At 41.0% G+C, this 19,823-nt stretch overlaps 1 protein-coding gene across 7 annotated transcripts in view; it reads left to right on the top strand.

Moving 5' to 3' along the window:
• Window positions 1–19,823, top strand: part of ANO4 (anoctamin 4) — a 119,952-nt gene that overhangs the window by 85,174 nt on the left and 14,955 nt on the right. For all 7 annotated transcript variants that reach the window (XM_033162353.1, XM_033162352.1, XM_033162351.1 and 4 more), the window contains 9 exons: window positions 4,962–5,096; window positions 5,470–5,566; window positions 7,793–7,853; window positions 9,528–9,610; window positions 11,528–11,668; window positions 14,119–14,283; window positions 15,385–15,421; window positions 17,407–17,518; window positions 18,219–18,276. In XM_033162353.1, the coding sequence (XP_033018244.1) occupies window positions 4,962–5,096; window positions 5,470–5,566; window positions 7,793–7,853; window positions 9,528–9,610; window positions 11,528–11,668; window positions 14,119–14,283; window positions 15,385–15,421; window positions 17,407–17,518; window positions 18,219–18,276 (889 nt within the window). The remainder of the gene's footprint in view (window positions 1–4,961; window positions 5,097–5,469; window positions 5,567–7,792; window positions 7,854–9,527; window positions 9,611–11,527; window positions 11,669–14,118; window positions 14,284–15,384; window positions 15,422–17,406; window positions 17,519–18,218; window positions 18,277–19,823) is intronic.

The raw sequence follows: 19,823 nt of genomic DNA, 5'->3' as shown, positions 1-19,823 counted from the left end.
TTGGCATCCCAGATGGCATCTTGCCCACTTATGGACTTGCCCACTTATGGACTGCAGTATGAAGTAACAAAGTGTCCACCCAATATCCTATTAAAAGTTGTGGCTTACATCCCAACTAAAAGATGGGCATGCCAGCATATAAGTGCTGAAGGTGAACTATGGCCAACCTCCCTTCCAGCCCTTCATCACCGATGCTACATCTGCATTGCAGACGGATAGACCACCACCAATGCTTAAGAGTAAAGTGTGGCTGAAGATACCGTAACTGAGAATGGTTTGAAAGTCTGCAAATGATATAGTACAGCAATAACACGTTTTCTAAAATATAGCAACTGCTAGGAGATTTGCTTTCTCTGTGTTTGTTTTTAAAACTGATTTCCTAATAGAAAAAAAATGTAAATATTTTGCAGGAAATGCTGGGTTGATAAAAAGTATATTTGTGAATATATGAAGTTATTTTAGAGAATAATTTTAAATGAAGAATAACAACAACAATAGGATATTGCTCTTGGGCTGCATTCCCCCCCCCCTGCAAACAGATCTGGTATCAGTACCAGGCATATTGGGGCATTTGCCAGGATCATAGTGCCCCATCAGGGCCCACTGCTTACATGTGCCCCGGACACCCTCACCCCAAAACAAAAACCTACTGCAGTGCTCCAGGCTGTATTGGGCAGCTGCTCCCAGCCATCATATTAATTTCTCATAAGGCCACAGAGCAGCAATATATTGGGGCATTGTGAAAAAATTAAGTGGCAGCTAAACCCACCCACCCAGGATGTTCAGAACATGGTCTAGGCACCACTGCCCCCTGCCAGGGCATACTAATAGAGGGGCTCCTTTCAAACCTGGTGCTTGTCCTGTCTGGAAAATACAACAAAGCACAACATGATTTGATTCCTAAATCACTGTTGAAGTTCTCTTCCCTTTGAAGCACCTTATTCCAAGGGTGCTTTTTTAAATACCTAACCTAGAACTCTCACAAGTGTCCTCTTGGGGCATACAGAATTTGGCAGCCTAATAACGGTGGGCACACTGACCATTTTCCAAATGCATCACTCTATTATAGTCAAAGCTAAGAGTTAATGTCAGGGAACAGTCAGCGCCCAGTGGGGTGGTGCAGGGGCTGTCAAGGGATGGAGAGCCCCAGCACTGCGGGGATAGCAGGGGGACTTCCAGCGGGAGCGACAGGAAGGAAAGCAGCCCAGCAGAGAGAGGGCTGGGGGATGCTTCAGAGACCCAATACCCCCTCAGTGGATCCAGCCAAGAGGGAGCAACAACAGTTCCGTCGCCCCAATTACGCAGGGCTGTGAAACGTAAGGAGGGAAGGAGGAGACTAGGGGTGCCCAAGTTCTTATGTTGGGGGCGCTCCAGAAAAGCGCCACTTCCGGGATCTGAAAGTGACTAAGCTGGTCATGGACTTTGGAGCTCTGCATTGTACATATCTGCACAATAAAACCTGTAAATATAAGGACCTGAGTCAAGCCTCTTTACTCATGAGGAACCACAGCAGGACCCTTACAGTTAACTTCAGAGTTCTGCCTTAGTAGATGACTAAGATTCCGCGTCACTTGGGAGTAATTTTTGAAAATCATTTGTAGCTGCAAATATACATTGTTCTATGACACTAATTAGTCTCTGGGTTGCTGCGGTCCATCTTTTTGTTTTCTGTTTACTTAGCTTTCTTCATGTCACAATATTGATTCTTTTTCTCCATTAGTCTAGAAAAACAGAGATATGTGCTTATAGTGACTAAGTTGCTTCAGAAGCAAGCAAATTGCTCTAGTAGTGGCATTTGTTTCTGGTCATCTGTGCCACTACCCAAGGTAAATATCCATCAGACTTGAGCATCATGGTTAAATCTTCATATCTCCTGGTATTCAGAGTTCAAGAGACATGTGACCATGGCACATACTCAAGATCACTCAACACAGCACACTTGAAATCCTCTCTTTAATTTGCTTTAGTTTCAATGCAAGTTTGCCCGGGGCTTTAAGTTTTTTCTGTGGAAAGAAGAAGCTGAGATTTTCATGAAATACCAAGATTCAAGATTCCCTGCAGCCCCAATAAAAGTATGAAGGCAATATGTACACAAACCACCTATTGTGAATCAAGATGTATTTTTGCAGAGTTCCTGTGGCCCCTTGTGGGAGTTCTTGTATGATACCCACTACCCAGTCCATGATCTCACAGGCACTATTCAGAGATACCAAGGTTTTAAAGCAGGTTACTGCAGGTTACTGCAGGAAAAGCTCCAAAACAAAAAAAAAATACCCAGAAGAGTATAAAAACTCATAGCTCTTTCAATTGGCTGCATTCCCTCACTTGAAATTGCACATGTTATTGTCTGCAGCAGAGCAGTCGTTCCTAAATGTTAGCCTATCAGTAGCTCACCTATATCCTCATGAATGAGTTGCCTGCCTGCTGGCAGCACTATCAACTTGGCAATTAAGACATTTCCAGAGCAGACGACATCTGTTGGTGTCTGGATAATTTTGTGCATATTGATGTCAGGCCAGGGATGATGTGCCGGGTTTGTAAGAAGTCTACTGATTAGCCAAGGTAGTAGTTATGAAGTGTTAATGTTCTCAGTTTCTGAGCTGGTTTTCTTTGACAGATACTGCATCATATGATAACTGAGCTCTGTCCATGGTGCTTGATCTTTGAAAGCCCTTTGGTACACACAGATTACTATGTGAAGACATGCAAACTGTGTGCAGTTGGTGGGGTGTAGTGGGGAGCCTGAACAGCTTAACCGAACAACTGCGAAAAGTCTTGGCAGATATGTACTGACTCTATGCAGGCTTTAAGTTAAATGCACATAGGTTGGGCGTGGGGTCTGCTGCTGTGGTTCTCCCCATCCCTAGTTCATGCATACTTTGCACCAGGGGTGGGGAACTTCAGGGACCCTCCAAGTCTCTGTCCTGCCCGCTCTCTCAGGCCACACTCCAGCTCCCCAGACTGGACCCCTTTACTCCTTGCTCATCTTCCTCAGTTGCTTTAGCCAGAATAGAATGTATCTTTGAACTGTGATGATGTCTCTTGCTTGTTTGATTAGAGGGTGGAGAAGTGCTGAGGGTGGTGCTGAGGGAGTTGGAAACCTCTGGCTTCTGCATGCCTGGAATGTAGCCTATTGTACAAATATGAGAATCACATTTGTTTCTCTGCTTGCTTTTGCCTCTGGCTAGCACATCACTGGCATGTGACACCCCCCCCCCTCCCAAAGGTTACCTTTTACAGAACGCAGCCCTGGGGGAAAAAAGGTCCCCCACCCCTGCTCTTCACAGTGTGAATTGATGCCTACGCTCAGGGCTAGTATCAGTTTCTGGAATTCTCAAGCAGCATGAGAACCCACTGTCAGGGCCCACTGTTGACAAATACCCAGGGACCATCATTAAATAAATAAATAAATCCAGCCCAGCACTCCAAACGTCAGAGAGCTGAATCTAGCTATCATGCTTCAGACTGAGTGTCACTATGTCAGGGCATTGTGGGAAATGTAAATGGCAGGTAGATCCAGCCGCCTGGGCTGGTCAGAGAACTGGTAGTGTCTGCTGCCAGGTAACTACTGATGCAGGACACGCACCAGACAGCACTTTCCCCCAGAGCCTCTTCAAGCATACAGTACATCCTGAATAGGCTTATGTGGGCAACATGGTTATGCAACCCCTTAGTGCTTATGTGTTAGGCATCAATCTGATGGAACAGGTAGGAATGAGGCAGAGTTGCCAAAGCAGGTCTCATGGGAAGTGAAAATGATCCCATGAAGTTCACTCATTCTCTATTGATTGTTCTTCTGGCTTTGGGTGGCTAAAGGTGCATTTCAGCATCTCTCAGTAATAATACTCAACAGTCATATCTGACAGGGCTGGGAGAGTAAAGAGATGGAACTATTGATCTGATCATCCTCAGTACAGTCCAAGCTCTCGTCTGAATTACTGTCCTGCCAGTGGTGTCGTCAGTTTTTTAAATGGTAGCATGATGTGAATGACACTGTTTAGCTGTGTCAATGTTCACATAAAGTATGACAATAAAACCATTGCTGGCTGTGCTCTTTTAAAACTACAAGTGAAGAGGCCCTGTGGATTCCATTCATACACAGAGAGCAATTTGGTACACCTGCTTCTCGTCCTTTTGCAATGCATAAATTAAAGCTGGCATCATTTGGGGTGTTGGAAGCAGCTGCTCATTGGTATCAGAAGTCACAATGTATGCACTGCTTCTTGCAGCTGCAGGACTGGGCAGGGATTTCAATTACTGAAGGAAACAAGAGAGCAAAAAAAAAAGCACCTATCCTAGGGAGTGGAGAACAGCAGTACTGTATAAATAAATCTTAGCTGAGTGTTCTGCTTCTACTTTGCTTTACAGTTTTAAATTATAGACTTGGATTCAAGTAGGCCATGTAAATCCCATAGACTTTAAGTTTTCCTTTGCACTGGAGTGAACCCAGATTGCTATTCAGTATGTCAGCCAAACAATTAGGCCAGAAGTTTCTCTCACGCAGCAAAGACAGATCTGCAGCTGTTGCCAGTGTTGTTTTTACACTGCCAACCTGCTGTCCTTGTCACAAAAGACCACATTACAGTTACAAGTTTATCAGTTCAGTCGGAAGACCCAAGGGACCTTCTGATCGACAGAGGAATAAAAAAACAAATTGACTGCATTTGGCAAGTAAAGCCGGAACTTCAAGGAAGATCATTGGAACATGCCAACCTGCCCCACAAAGACATTGTACAGTGCAAAATACTAGGTGTGGAGTTAATGCAAGTAGATAGGTTGGTTGGGCTGTAACTTAGAGAGCTGATGATCCATCCATTCAAAGCCCAACAATTGCCTCTTGTTTTTAATATAAGTAAAATGTCATTTTCTGACTCTCTGAATAATATACTTTTATGTTAAGAACCAGTGTTCAATCCTATTAAAGATGTCTTCATAACTTAGTTGCCTTGTGTTTTTGACAGACGGTACTTTGGTGAGAAAATTGGCTTGTACTTTGCCTGGTTAGGCTGGTATACAGGAATGCTCTTCCCAGCTGCCTTCGTTGGACTCTTTGTCTTTTTGTATGGAGTAGCCACATTGGACCACTGCCAAGTCAGGTGAAGTGAAAACAAAACATGGCTACTAGTGTATTTGATATAAGCGAGCATTGCATGGAGGTCTTTAGTGATTAAATATTATAAAAATAGCTGAAATAAATGTATTCAATTCAATAAATAAATGTATTCAGTTGCTATTTAACATTCCCACACACCAGTATTGTTCTGATCTTTTGTTTTACCCCCTCCCTTGGCAGCTCTTAAACAACAACTACTACCACTACTACTAGCTTTTTCTGAAGTAAAAAAAGGCTTATTTTAGATTTGTTTTGTTTTTCTCCTGCTCACTACTCCACTGTCCAAATTATGAAAGCACTCTGAAGCGTGTTAGTTATAAACTGAGCTATTAATCATGATCTCTTCTCTTTTCCAGTAAAGAAGTCTGCCAAGCTACAGAGATTATAATGTGCCCTATATGTGATAAATACTGCCCCTTCATGAGGTTGTCCGACAGCTGTGTTTATGCCAAGGTAAAAATAATAATAGAGGTGTGGCATCTCTTAGGGTCCTTTGCATTTGTATCAACAAGTCCACAAGTTTTCCCATTTTTTCTCTATCACTGGTGCTGATGAAAGCTTGGCCAAATTGATAATAGATATCATACATGCCAAGGCCCCAGGGCAGAAGTCAAATGGCTGAATCTACAGTGCTGCAGATAATGGCAAGTGCACTATAGTATACAGCTCAGGTTCTGTAAAAAAAAAATTTTTTTTAAAATTAAAAACGCATTTGACTTTTGTTCCAGCAACAGTGTTTTATTTAGTACCATGAAAAACATTGTTTGCCTTTTTAAAACTTCCAAATGCTTTAAATTTAACTTTGGTGCAAATGAGTGCAACTCCTTCAAGGGTTATGCTTCTGCTTAGGGAATTAAAGTATTACTAATAGAAGCAGGACCAACTATGGTATTGTTACATTAAAAATACTATTTAATTTACACTCCACCTTTTCTCCAAGGATCTCAAGGTGGCACACATGGTTCTCCCCTCCCTCATTTATTCCTCACGACAACCCTGTGAAGTACGTTAGGTTGAGAGGCAGTGACTGGCCCAAGGTCGGTGAGCTTCCTGACTGAGTGGGGTTTTCAACTCTGATCTCTCAGATGCTTTCCCAACACTCTAATCACTACAACATACTGGCTGTTGTGCACCTCAGCCTCTGAGCACTGAGGAACTTTGATGTGACATTCCATACCTCAGGTCTGGTTTCCTAGTTTAGAAGCTTAACCTTTTTTGGGTCACAGACCCCTTTGACAATCTGATGAAAGCTATGGACCACTTGAACTTATTTTTTATGTGTTTTTCTGTTTCATGGACCCCTTGAAGCTCATCCATAGATACCCCCTAAGGGGTCTGTGAACCACAGGTTTAAAAAACCCCGCTTTGGAATGAAGGTCACTACAAACTCTGGTGTCTCTATATGGTTTTATGTACACATATATACAGTGTAAGCATAAGAAGGAAGGGCTAACAACATAACCCTCCAATAGATAGTGGTTCTCCTTAGGTTTACAAGCAGAATAAGGCCTCTCTGTGCTCCCAGGTTTTGCTACAAGGTTAGACTGGCTATTATTCTTTCACAATCACCCCCATCCAGGAGAGGGTAGGGGGAGGTAAGCCCCAAATCCCCCATGGCACTCTCCTTCAGAATTATGTTCCCCCTTCCTTCCTGATGTCCCACCCCATGACAGCCCCAGTTTCCTCTGGGTCATCCAACGCCACCTTCAGCTGTCTGTGACGGTCTCAGCTCAACTGGGATAGGCCCAAATCCATCCAGATGGCTTGAATTTGGCTTGGATCTAGCCTTACCCTTTATGTTCAATGGTGCAATTCTGCAATTTTCCTCTGTGAGCTTTATACGTTCTAAAATAAATCACGGAAGCATGCCTTTTTTCTGCAGTCATGCAACTCTTCATATGATAGCAGGAAATGTAGCCAATCTGCATGAGGGTCTGATGAGGTCTTTTTGTGCAGCTGACACTTGTGTCTTGAGCTTTTAATTCACATATATCTTCTCAGTGTAATTAATTGCTTGCCTGTGTGTCAGGATCTTATGTTTTTTCCCCTCAGGAGAACAGTTCATGCAGACTTCCCTTTGATAGCTTAATGGCTGCATGATTTCAGAAAGGCTCGTACAAAGAGGAATATATTACTGTAGGCTACCAACAGGCTGACATGCGGAAATAGTGGTCTGGTTGTAAAACATACCCAAGGGTTGGCTTACTACTAATAGCCAAATCATAAGCATATTGGAAACTTCTCCTAATAAATGTTTGTCATCCTAATCGAAACAAAATAGGAAACAAAATAGGAAATTCTTTCCAGTAGCACCTTAGAGACCAACTGAGTTTGTTCTTGGTATGAGCTTTCGTGTGCATGCACACTTCTTCAGATACATGCACACGAAAGCTCATACCAAGTGTGCATGCACACGAAAGCTCATACCAAGAACAAACTCAGTTGGTCTCTAATGTGCTACTGGAAAGAATTTCCTATTTTGTTTCCTATTTTGTTTTGACTATGGCAGACCAACACGGCTACCCACCTGTAACTGTCATCCTAATATTATGCCTAACCCTTTGCAGTTTAAGCAAATTTCCTGAGTAAGATATATCCCTTCTTTTTAACACAAGAGAAAACAAGAGTTTTGAATAGAATATTCAAAATGAATGGCTGAACATGATTGTCTTTTCACAGGTAACACATCTTTTTGACAATGGAGCTACTGTGTTTTTTGCTGTTTTCATGGCAGTGTGGGGTAAGTTCTGCTCTAAAGGTAGGTTATGTCAGTACTTTTTTGTTTTTAAAAATCTTACTCTAAATAGTCAATGATTTTAATGGTGCTTTGGGCTCATTTCCCTACCCCACCCCACACACATTTGTAGGTCACGCTTCATGCAATAGATTGTCAGAGACTACTGATATCTTGAACTCAATATTAAATTAACAACAACAACATGTTTCAATGTGGCCTTTGGCACTCAATCAGTTGTCTGCCAGCATAGCCCACAATCATGTTAATGTAGAGGATTTATGTTCTAGAAAAGTAGCAAATGTTCATGTTTTCTGAAAGAATAAAGCTCTTGCTGTCTGATACCCTGCTGAGATGAAAGGCTCTGCAGAATTTGAGGCCTTTGTGGCCAAACACAGTCAAATCCTTGCTCAAGCGATAACGTCCAGGCGCAACATTTATTTCAGGAACAATATTAGATCTGCAGAAATTAGACAGTGTGCTTTGCAGGGAAGGGGGCCAAAGCTCAACGGTGGAACACATGCTTTGCATGGGAAAGGTCCCAAGTTCACTTCCTGGTATCTCCAGCTATGACTGAAAAGCAGTCTTGTCTGAAAGCCTCAAGAGCCATGGCCAGTCAGCAGAGACAACCCTGAGCTAGATAGATGTAGAGTCTGACTCAGTATAAGACAGCTTCCTATGTTCCAATGTCATTAACCCAAAAAGAGTTAGAGCTGGAACATTAATGAGCTCTGAAGGGAACTCTTAATTGAGCAAAAGTTTAGAGAAGGCTGAGGGACTTACATAGTCACTTCCTCAACTGCAGGACTAGGGAGCCTGTGGCCTTTCTGGTACTACAACTCCCATTGGCCCCAATCAGCATAAGTGATGGTCAGAGTTGATGGGAGTTGCAGTTCAGTAATGCCTAGATGACCACATGTTACCTAGCGCTGCTCCATCTGGTCCTCTGCAGGATCGTTGTCGGAAGCTGGGTGATGGCTTGCAGCTGTGTTTTCTCCCCCATCCTGGGTAGATTAGACTCTCCCCCCCCCCCATAGTTCCCTGCTAATAGCGCTGCCTGGCTGCCAAATGAGCACTCCTCTAGAAAGTTTGGGCTTCTCATCTGTTCCTGAGGATTGGGAGTGGTGGGAGAGAATTGGGGGTCAAGGCAGGGATCAGGATGGGCAATGCATCTCTTTGGGCTGCTTTTGTACTGGTGTGGGTTCCTCCTTATCTTCAGTGTGAGTGGGTTGCTGTGTGGGGCCCGCAAAACATCTCTGGCTCAGCTGGAATCCTGATATTCCAGATACAGAATTCAGGTAATAGATTTTTAATGATATGTTTGATTGAAAATATCTTAATGTAGTAGTGTGTTAATCTTTAGAATCAAGGGGTGTACTTCCAAACTGTAAAGGGGGAGTACGCAGCCATCACAGAATTTCTCATTTGGTCGCCTGTTGCAGTTAAAAAATTGTTTATTTTTTCTTATTTTTAACACTGAGAAATAAGTTGACTGCTTAAGCATTATTCACATAGGACAGGTGGTTTTACAAAAGTAGTACATTTTGCTCCTCAAAAGAAAATATGTCTGTTTGCATGATAAAATAAAATGTACCTTTATTCAACTGCAATGAGATGATAAATTAATTAATTAATTAATGTGATATTGTGTTAATATTTCTTTCTGTTTCTCTACTATAGCAACTGTTTTCCTGGAGTTTTGGAAAAGAAGACGAGCAGTAATTGCCTACGACTGGGACTTGATAGACTGGGAAGAAGAGGAGGTTTGTATGTCTATTTTGCTGCTGCCTCACCAGCGAGAGTAGGAAGAATATTTAGTTAGGTTGGCTTCAAAATACAGATTCAGCTTTAGAGAAAGTGAGTTATCCCAGCATGATGTTTGATTCCCTGCCTTCCTTTTCCGGAGCCTTTCTAGGCCACGGCATTTTACATTAGCTGAGTCACTGACACAGCAGGTGGATGAAATCAGCCAAGCAACAATTCCTAAAATAAAATTGATTGGCAGCTGTACTGGCAAAGCAAGGCAACTTTGTGAAGTCTTAGACCTATTTCTCCTTGAGGTGGCAAGCCTGTATGCTGGATATAAGGATATCAGCTTGCCAAGCCATGGTTTAGCAAGCCAGGAGAGGACATCAGGCTTGTGCAGTTGTCCTTCCCTCACCTCATTTGCATACTGCCTTTGGCTCCTCCACCCTGTTGTATTTAAACCAGAATTCCCTGTAATATCCAAAATTGTGAACTCTGCTTCAATGTCAGTTTACCAATCAATACTGGTTAGTAAACTTACATTAAACCAGAGTTCCCTGCTTCGGATGTAACCAGGAAGTCTAGTTTAAACAGACCAGGACTAAAGCAGTTTATATGCAAAGGGGAGATGGAGAAATGTGGGCCTGGTACTCATTTGCAGCTTGCTAAATCACTGTAAGGCTGTTCCAGTATTCGAATAAAGGTGGAGGGTTTGCATGGCTGAGTGCTTCTCCATGCAGATAATGTTTACATGAAAAACTGGCATATCTAGTAGATAGGGGCTATTTTCTTGCCATCTATGAAATGGTGACTTACAGGAGACTTGTTGTGAGCCTACAATATGTCAGTAGGCTGATTTGTGGAGGGCACAAAGACCTAATCTAGATCAGGGATACTTTACTCAGTAAATACAACACTCCTTGCCAGAAACAGAACAGCTGTTTCATTTTCTGCTGAGGTATATAATGGAATTAAGTTTATTGAAGCTTCTGTTAATTGCTAGCATCTGCTGTCAATTCTCTCATTTTACTCGGCAGAGCATATTACATAATTTGCTGGTGTGATCTTGTGAATCTTTTTCTTCACACATCTTTTAATAGCTTTGTTCATAGGAATAAATAAGTTAATTTACCAAAGAGCTTAATTTTGAGCTGTGAATTGTGACATTCCTGTTTTCCTCATTGGCAACAGCCCAATCCAGAATTTATTCAGGGTCACACAGACCAAAGTTAGTCTGTTTAGTATGTTGCTTGTATCTTTCTAGCTTGTGTAATTCCACCTGGAGGCAGAACATGGGAAGAGACAGAAACAAAGGTGATCCCTTGCTAAGTAATATTTTTTATCCTTGGGAAGGAATTCCAGTGCTATAGAAAACCCTTAGTTTCTGGCAGCAGCAGATGTAGGTGAAACTCGGAAAATTAGAATATCGTGGAAAAGTCCATTTATGTAAGCAATTGTTTTCATTAGTTACTGGAGTTTAATATATGAGATAGACTCATGACATGCAAAGCGAGATATGCCAAGCCTTTGTTTATTATAATTTGTTGAAATTGTTAATTTGGGGTTCTTATCAGCTGTATGCCATAATCATCACAATTATAACAAATAAAGGCTTGACATATCTCGCTTTGCATGCATGTCATATATTAGTTTCACCTTTTAAGTTGAATTACTGAAATGAACCTTTCCACGATATTCTAATTTTTCGAGTTTCACCTGTATATCTCAACTGCTTTTCATGTTAAATTAAATCATGTGGGAGGCAGTGAAAGATAGGCGTGCCTGGCGTGCTCTGGTCCATGTGGTCACGAAGAGTCGGACACGACTGAATGACTGAACAACAACAACAATATTGACAGAATTCTGATAACCTGGGGCTTCCTCTACTGGACTTTGTCTAATTCTATGTTTTAATTTTTTCATATGTTCTTTAGGAAGAAATACGGCCGCAGTTTGAGGCCAAGTACTCGAAGAAAGAACGAATGAATCCCATATCTGGAAAACCGGAGCCTTATCAAGCATTTGCAGATAAATGCAGCAGAATTATTGTTTCTGCATCTGGAATATTTTTTATGGTTTGAAAAATATAATTCCTTTTGAATAGTCTGAAAACTAGACTTTCTCATCTCTGTTAGCAAAATGGGGGGGAGTTCATAGATTAGTTTCATATTATTAAGCTGTTCCTGCTGTTTAAAATGGTTTGTGTCACGGCTTGACACGGTTGTTTTATAAGCAACCATTGTATAAAGGTATTTTAGCATGCTGTTCCTGAAACTTTTACCTGCCAGAAAGTTCTGCTAACTGGAAAACTTAGGAAAGATATTCAGAAAAAGCAGTACTCATGAGACTTTGCCACTTTAGTATAAAGAGAGGAGATCTCACATTCAAATTACTCCACCACATATTCCTGCCTACCTTATGTGCAGGACACATTAGGTTATTTTAGAGCATGATGCATTTAGTGCTGGATTACCAAATAGGCCAAAGAGGCACTGGCCTATGGGCCCCATGCCTTTTAGGGGCCCCACAACAACAGATCAAAATAATTTGATCTTGAAAGAAAATGTGTCTAATTTGTTGAAGAGGCAGTCCACTTGTGTTCCCAGATTTTAAAACAGTTGCCTGGGCAATTCTCATGATGAAGACAAGCCCATTTTCCTTCCCTTGAATATATTCATGCATAGGAAAACCATCATGTCTGGAGTGGCTGTATTAAGGATTTGTGTGTAACATAAATTTAATTTTTCTTTTTCAGGACTGTGAGTAAGCCAACCTTAGTTTTAGTTGTGTTACTGAAGAGGATTGGCTTGGAGATTATTGATAAACAATTCGCTATTTCAATTTTAATACTTGAACACAATTTTCTGAAGTGTGTTTTTACGTATTATTAAATAGCTGAACTACATTTTGCAAAGGCATTTCAGCATTAAAAGAGCACAAAACAGAGCATTTTCTTGCATGGAAGTAGATGGGTGTTTTAAGCTGCCATGTAATAGTAATTGTAACCACAGTCATTAATGGGTTTTCTAAAGTTTACAAGATGAAGTGCTTCTCTAAGGGGTAAAGGTCAGAGAGCTTGCTTGCTTTGTTCTGTGTACTAGGAAATGAAGCTCAGCAAACCACTCTGTCCTCGCTTTTGTTGCTTCATCTCCCATATTGACAGTAATAATGCTTTCCATTTAAGTAAGTACTTCATCATCTGAAGGTCCCAAAGCACTTTGCAAACATTATACACTTGAGCCTACTCAATGGACTAGAGACCATTTCTATATCAGTGGTATTCACTTAGTTCTTCGAAGATCTCATTTGAGACCTGAGTTCTTTTTGTATCATTGAGCATTAGTGTTAATTGACTCCTCTGAGAAGAAGCGGACATCATGGTGTCATCCTAAGAGGTTTGGGTGTGCTCAGCATAAGGCCTCACTTCAGCAGAACAGCTGAGCATGAGTCTAAATTGGCCTTAATCAGAAAAGCAATTAAGCAACTGTTAGTTTAATTGCTTTGCTGAAACAAAGCCTAGTTGAACCCTTCAAATAAAAAGTGTGAAACTGTCAACATTCTGAAAGGACTTCACAAAGCTTAAGTAACTTTGCTGGGGAGAGGAGGAGAAAAATGAAGTTCCCATCTAGAGAAATGCAAATATGTCACTGCAATCCTTTATAGATGTCTACTCAGAAGGCAGCCCCATTGAGTTCAGTGGGGACTTTCTTCCAGGTAAGTTTGTATAGGATTGCAGCTTGAATAATGGCATATTTTGCATTGTTTCAAGTTCCTTCCAAGGCATAGGCTCTACCCAGTATTTTGAAAACGGAGTGGAAAAGTGGACACATGTTATTTATTTAGTTCAAAAAATATATACACACTTTTTCATTATAAAATAAATAGGAAGTGCCTTACAGACACTTCTTTTTAAAAACAACAGCAAACAAACATATAGTTCATTAAAGGGGAAAAAAACACCCAGGTGTAATACATTTGAAACAATGGCTAACTGAGCAGTCAGCAAAGCTAAAAACAAACAAACAAACAAAAACAAACGCCGGGCAGATTGGGAGGTTTATCCTTGGCATCTCGAAGAAGATAGCAGCTAAGCCTCCTTGGGGAGGGTCTTCCATGTCAGGGACACCACAGTCTAGAAAGCCCTCTAAGTGTGATTAAGATAATGGTGGTGCTGGTGGTTAATTGTAATAATTTGGGACTGTTGTACGGAGAATAAATATGGCTAGATTTAATTGGCTTTTTGCAGACTTGGTATTTTGGACACAGGACAAGAAGGTGACATTCTATTAAGATGTGGAAGCAATCCAACATGCAAGAAGAACAAGTAGCTTTCAGAATTGTCCCATAGCCCACACACATCATACACCACCAGTGTCTCAATCTTCTTGAGAAAATCAGAATACATTTCTGGGTCTTCCTGGAATGTTTGGATTTAGTCTTTAATTCTTGACAATGGCAGGAGGAAATTTATTATTAGTGGATTGATTTTCCGTCTGTTCTATCTGTTCTTCCCCTGCCCCTTTAGATCTGTGTGGTGATTGCTGCTGTTTTTGGCATTGTTATTTACCGTGTCGTGACTGTCAGCACTTTTGCTGCCTTTAAATGGGCTTTAATCAGGAATAACTCTCAGGTTGCAACTACCGGGACTGCTGTATGCATCAACTTTTGCATCATCATGCTACTGAATGTTGTAAGTAGAGATAATATTTGAGTACATTTCAAACAGTTTTGTACTTAAAAAACCCCAATAAGAATGCATTTCAACTTTTTTTTAATGGTCAAATTCAGCTCTAGCCTATGCAGAAAACATGTTAGTTGAAAGGACTTTCAGTAAAATTCTAAATAAATAATGTAGCAACTACGAGTTTAGGAGCAATGAAGAGATTAATGTGCAAGAGAATACAATTGGTGTTAATTTATTCTTGTATGCATTTGTCTTGGCAAGATTAGATGTCTTGATTAAAGGACATTCAAGCAAATATCTCCTAAGACAACTGCAGAGCTTTCATTGAAATTGTCACTGTCTTTATCTCAGAGAAACAATTGCTTATTAGGCTGCAGCCCTCCACACGCTTCCTGGAGAGTAAGCCCCATTGGACGCAGCATTGAATTGTGGTGCACATATCAGTATTGCTTTCCATACATTTGAAAATAAGTGAACCCCCAAATATTGTGGTGGTGGTGTGACAAAATTCAGTGGTGGAGAAAGAGGTACAAGGATTTTAAAAGTTCAACTAGCATTTGAAAGATCTAGGAGAAATATCCAATACAGAACATATGCTTCAATCTAGCAAGGGACCTTAGCGGTGTGGAAGGAAGTCTGCTTTCATAAACCTTTCCAAGGCTAGATGGCCCCATAGCTCAAGGAACTCTTTTGAAAACCTGAAACCTTATCAAAAGCTGACATCCTTAGCAAATAATGCTTCCCCACCCAACGACTGATTGATACAATTTTAGCTTTTAAATTATTTGTTTATTATTTAATTAATTTATACCCTGCTTTCTAAGGCAAAATGCTCTTCCAAGGCAGCTCTGGGTGTGTTCTCCTGGTTCAGAGACATAGACGCAGTGTAAGTGCCAAGAGACATTTGTCCAGCAGGGTGTTTGAAATAGTTCTAGCCAGAACCCAAGTTCATTTTTAAATAAAAAGTACTTCTCACATAATAGTCATTGTACCAATAAGGGAGGAGCGAGGGTTGTAGGTCAAATAACATGATGTTCTTTAAAAAAAAATGCAATTTATGTTATTACATTACAATCTATTTAGATGTTGTTTCTTGTTTTGTTGCAGTTGTATGAAAAGGTTGCTCTTTTTCTTACAAATTTAGGTAAGTAATAATAACAATGAAGCAACATATTGGATAAGATTTAAATCCATTCTTCGTGAATGAAGGTTTATATCGGACTGTGCAAGTTCACCTATATGTGCACTCTCTACCTCCAATAGATACTATGCACATTTTTATGTAATACTCATTTTATATTTTTTCAATTACACAACTGAAAATTTAAGCTCAGGTTACAACTCTGTGCCTCAGAAGGGTATGTACCAACCTTTGTGTGTGCAGTTAGTACACAAATGCACCCCTTGGCTTGTACTAATTAGCTTTTCGTTGCTTTTTTTGTATGAAAGATAGCATCTCCTTAAATAAGTGCTGTTTAAGAGGAGGGATCATAGTTTAATGTCAGAGCACATGCTTTGCATGTAGAAGGTTCCAGCACTGTTGGCCCTACCATTAGACACATTTAGGCAACTGCCCCAGTTGACAGACATTGAATGGTTGGAGTATAGAGCTGTGCCAGTCCAGTAGACTTCTGCCCATGGTAGAGATGGAATGTTGGCTTTTACCGTGGTGTAGTGGTTAAGAACGGTAGACTCGTAATCTGGGGAACCGGGTTCGCGTCTCCGCTCCTCCACATGCAGCTGCTGGGTGACCTTGGGCTAGTCACACTTCTCTGAAGTCTCTCAGCCCCACTCACCTCACAGAGTGTTTGTTGTGGGGGAGGAAGGGAAAGGAGAATGTTAGCCGCTTTGAGACTCCTTCGGGTAGTGAAAAGCGGGATATCAAATCCAAACTCTTCTTCTTCTTCTTCTTCTTATAGTTAGTTCCTGGGAAGCCAAAAAGTCTCGAACCAGCCCTGGGTTCCAGATTGAGTTCCTGGCATATCTCATAGGATCTCATGTATTAATTTTGTATTTCACACACTAATCCTGTTGATACAGCCAGTATGTATACTGAATACCAGGGGTGTAGAAGGGGAAAACCATATTGTACAACACACTCCCTCACCTACCTATGCAGAGTTGACTGTCAGAATAGATCCCAGAACAGATACAAAGAGTTTAAGAGCCATGATCCTGGGACAGAAAGCCACTCAAGCCTTTTGCTGTAGCAAAATGACTCCACAGGAATTTTCCACTCCAGTATTCTATAAGGCAAATATGATGTTTCATTATTTCTCAAGCTTGATTCCCCGCCCCCCACTTCACCCAGGGTCTCTGTGGCATGCATATTCTATGCCTGAGTGGGCGTTTGAATTGTTGGTTCACATGCTTATGTCCTAATTGGAGTGTTGGTCTCCCAGTTACCCTAACGAACATTAAGAAGCAAAGTCCTCTCCAAACTGACTGTCGGTTTGGAATTTATAATCCAGTGTCTTAGAGCACATTCTGTCAATTTAATTATAGTATACGGCAGAAGTGAATCCAGTGTACAAGACTTCTATAAAGATGGAAATGCCAGGCAGTATTTCTGTTTGGCAACTTGAAACAGAACAAAATGTGTATCCTCTGGCAAATTTACGATCCAGTCATTTTCATCTGTCGCAAATTTTTAAAAAACCAGATAGAGGATCCCAGAGTAGAATTTTTAAGCATCCCTTGCTTTTGCTTGCATACTGATTGCGTTGTCTGGTTCTTAAATTAAACGTGGAATCCTGTGCCTCACACTTTGAAACCCATTAAAGTCAGTGGGGCTTATGTCTGAGTAGCCATTTATCAGAGCGAAAGAAGAGTTCTGCTGAATCAGAAAGACCAAAGGCCTGTTTTGTGCAGTTCTATTCTGTTTTTCAAGTGGTGAACCAGTAGCATCTCTAAGAAGCATGCAAGCAGGACCATAGCCCTCTCTTTGTACTGCTCTCAGGCAACTGGAGTCAGGCATACTGCATCTGAACGAGGATTGGGCTGCAAGATCAGCAGTCATGTTTGCAAATACAGTGAAAGCTCTGCAGAGTTTTTAATAAATAAATCTTATCAGCCAATTACCGTAAATCTGACTACGTGTCTTAAAAATCTCCTCTCCCTTTTCCACAGAGCAACCTCGGACTGAATCTGAGTGGGAGAACAGCTTCACTTTGAAAATGTTCCTTTTTCAGTTTGTCAATCTGAACAGCTCTACTTTTTATATAGCATTCTTTCTTGGAAGGTAAGGTTAATAATGTGCATTGTGCCTGCCTGGGAAGCTGTAGAAAACTATCAAGGGAGGTGGAGTGGAAAAATGCTATTGCTGTTAACTGCTAAAGCAGAGGTAGTCAACAATGATACCTTCCAGATGTTGTTGGACTTAAAAGCTCACATCATTTCATACCATTAGCCAAGTTGGCTGGGACTGTTGGCAATGAGGGTCCCACAATATCTGCAGGGCACCACATTGGTGACTCCTGTGTTAAATATACCATAAATAATATCTGTGCCTAGAGTATAATATTTTACAGAAATCCTATCAAATTCTGCTGCTGTCCAGGTTAATTTAAAAAGTGGTTAAAATTTAAAGGGTTATCTTCATACTCAGAGTAAACACATTGAACCTAATTTTACCCAGCCTTTCATACCAATTGATGATCCCAGGATGGATTACAATATAAAATATAATGCTAAAGTTCCAGAAAGGAACTGTGGGTAAACATTTGCTCAGAGTGGTAACCTCTCTATGCTGACTATCAATAATGACTTTATCATATATTCAAACATAATTTAATTTAAATGCATATTTAGAAATGCTATTTAAATGCATATTTAATGTCATTTCCCTTAGAAAAATATAGCTGGAATGATTGTGTTTGGTCTTTTCCTGTTGTGATCAGAAATCTAACACAAAAGGGATGATGATTTCTCTTATGTTGAAGATTTACAGGTCACCCTGGTGCCTACTTGAGGCTGATAAACAGATGGAGACTAGAAGAGGTAAGTGGCATATTGAGGCATATTGTACAGTGCTGCAACTGGTACAAACTAGGGTCAAATACTGTCCTATGGCAGCTAAATGATTCACTGGAAAATAGGAATGTCTAGAATACATGTGACTGAATATAATGTATTACATAATTTTATAATTAAAAAATGGAAATGAAATGTTATATAAAATAAATAAAAACTAGTGTATCATTGAGCGAGGAATTTAAGAGCTAATAGACAAATCACTTGTTGCTTCTTCTCAACTAAACCTTATGAATATTTTGAGGGTTTTAAAAAACCCCTCTCTGAACAACAACAGCAATTTAAAGGATGACATCATGGCTTTTGCTAGAAGTGGGACCCTACTACATTTTGTTCTCCTTCCTTTCTAGAACCAGTTAAAATGTTCAGTTGCTGGGGTGCTCCGGTCCTCTCACATGACTCTACCATATCACTTGTCGCAAGGGGAGACACTCCTTTGAAAAGTGCCAACACGTTTAAAGTCATGTCCCTCATCAAAACTTAACACCTCAAAAAGAAGTGGCAGTGGGCGCTTAGATTGTAAAGAGGTCGTTGAGGTGCTATAAGCAGACAACAGGTGGTTTTTTTTGGTTTTTTATTTTATTTTTTGGCTTGCTTTTACTTACCCACTTTTCCAAGGAAAGGGGTAGATATGGATTCAGTACTGGTGGGCGTTTTTATTCTGATGATGTTGCGTGGACACTGGAAAACGTGCATGCACTAATACCACCAAAGAAATACCCAATCCACATGTTATGAACCTCACACAGAGATTCAGGGCTCCAGGTTGTGGGGTCCCTTGGTAGTGGGCCTCTTGTGTAGTGCACCCCCATGTTTATTTCATGGGTCGTTGGTAGCATCCTGCAGAAGCAGGAGGACACTGGCTTATCAGAGCAGTGGAAGAGGGGGCCTAGGGGAGTGGGATCAGCAGCAGTGTACCCTTGGGGGCTTCCAGATGGTGGGAGACCACTATAAGCAACTGTAGCAGATGTTGCCATTTATCTGAGGTGCTTTGTTGTAAAATTGGGGGTGACTGGTATGTTCTCATGAGAAGTAAGGTGATAATGATGAAAGGGGTACCAACTTGAATAAAATACTATGGAGGCACAGGTAGGCCCTGCCCTGCATAATCGATCACATGATGCAGTGCACACACAGCATTTGAATAGGAATGCCCATCAACTTCAGGGGCAGCTCAGCCCCCTCAATTATTTTATTGCCCCCATGGCCCCTAGAGTTGGCTTCTATGAATGGTTGTGTGGAAGAACTGTAACTGTTCAGCAACTGAATATTTGAACTGGCCATTAGATACAGCACAGATATGGTCACATCCACACCAGACAATATAAAGCACATGGCTTCCTCCAAAGAATCCTGAGAACAGTAGTTTACTCCTCACAGAGCCACAATTTCCAGGGCCCTTAATGGACACTGGGGGTTCTTTGGGAGAAGCCACACACTTTAAATATATGGTGTGGATGTGATATGTGCATACGCATGTGAAATCCCTTTCAGCCCAACCTTCCATATGTGAC

This window comes from Lacerta agilis, chromosome 10, assembly GCF_009819535.1.
Source record: "Lacerta agilis isolate rLacAgi1 chromosome 10, rLacAgi1.pri, whole genome shotgun sequence".
Classification (NCBI taxonomy): Eukaryota; Metazoa; Chordata; class Lepidosauria; order Squamata; family Lacertidae; genus Lacerta; species Lacerta agilis.
The sequence above is the reverse complement of the archived record's forward strand: the minus strand, read 5'-3'. Positions and strand labels throughout refer to the sequence as shown.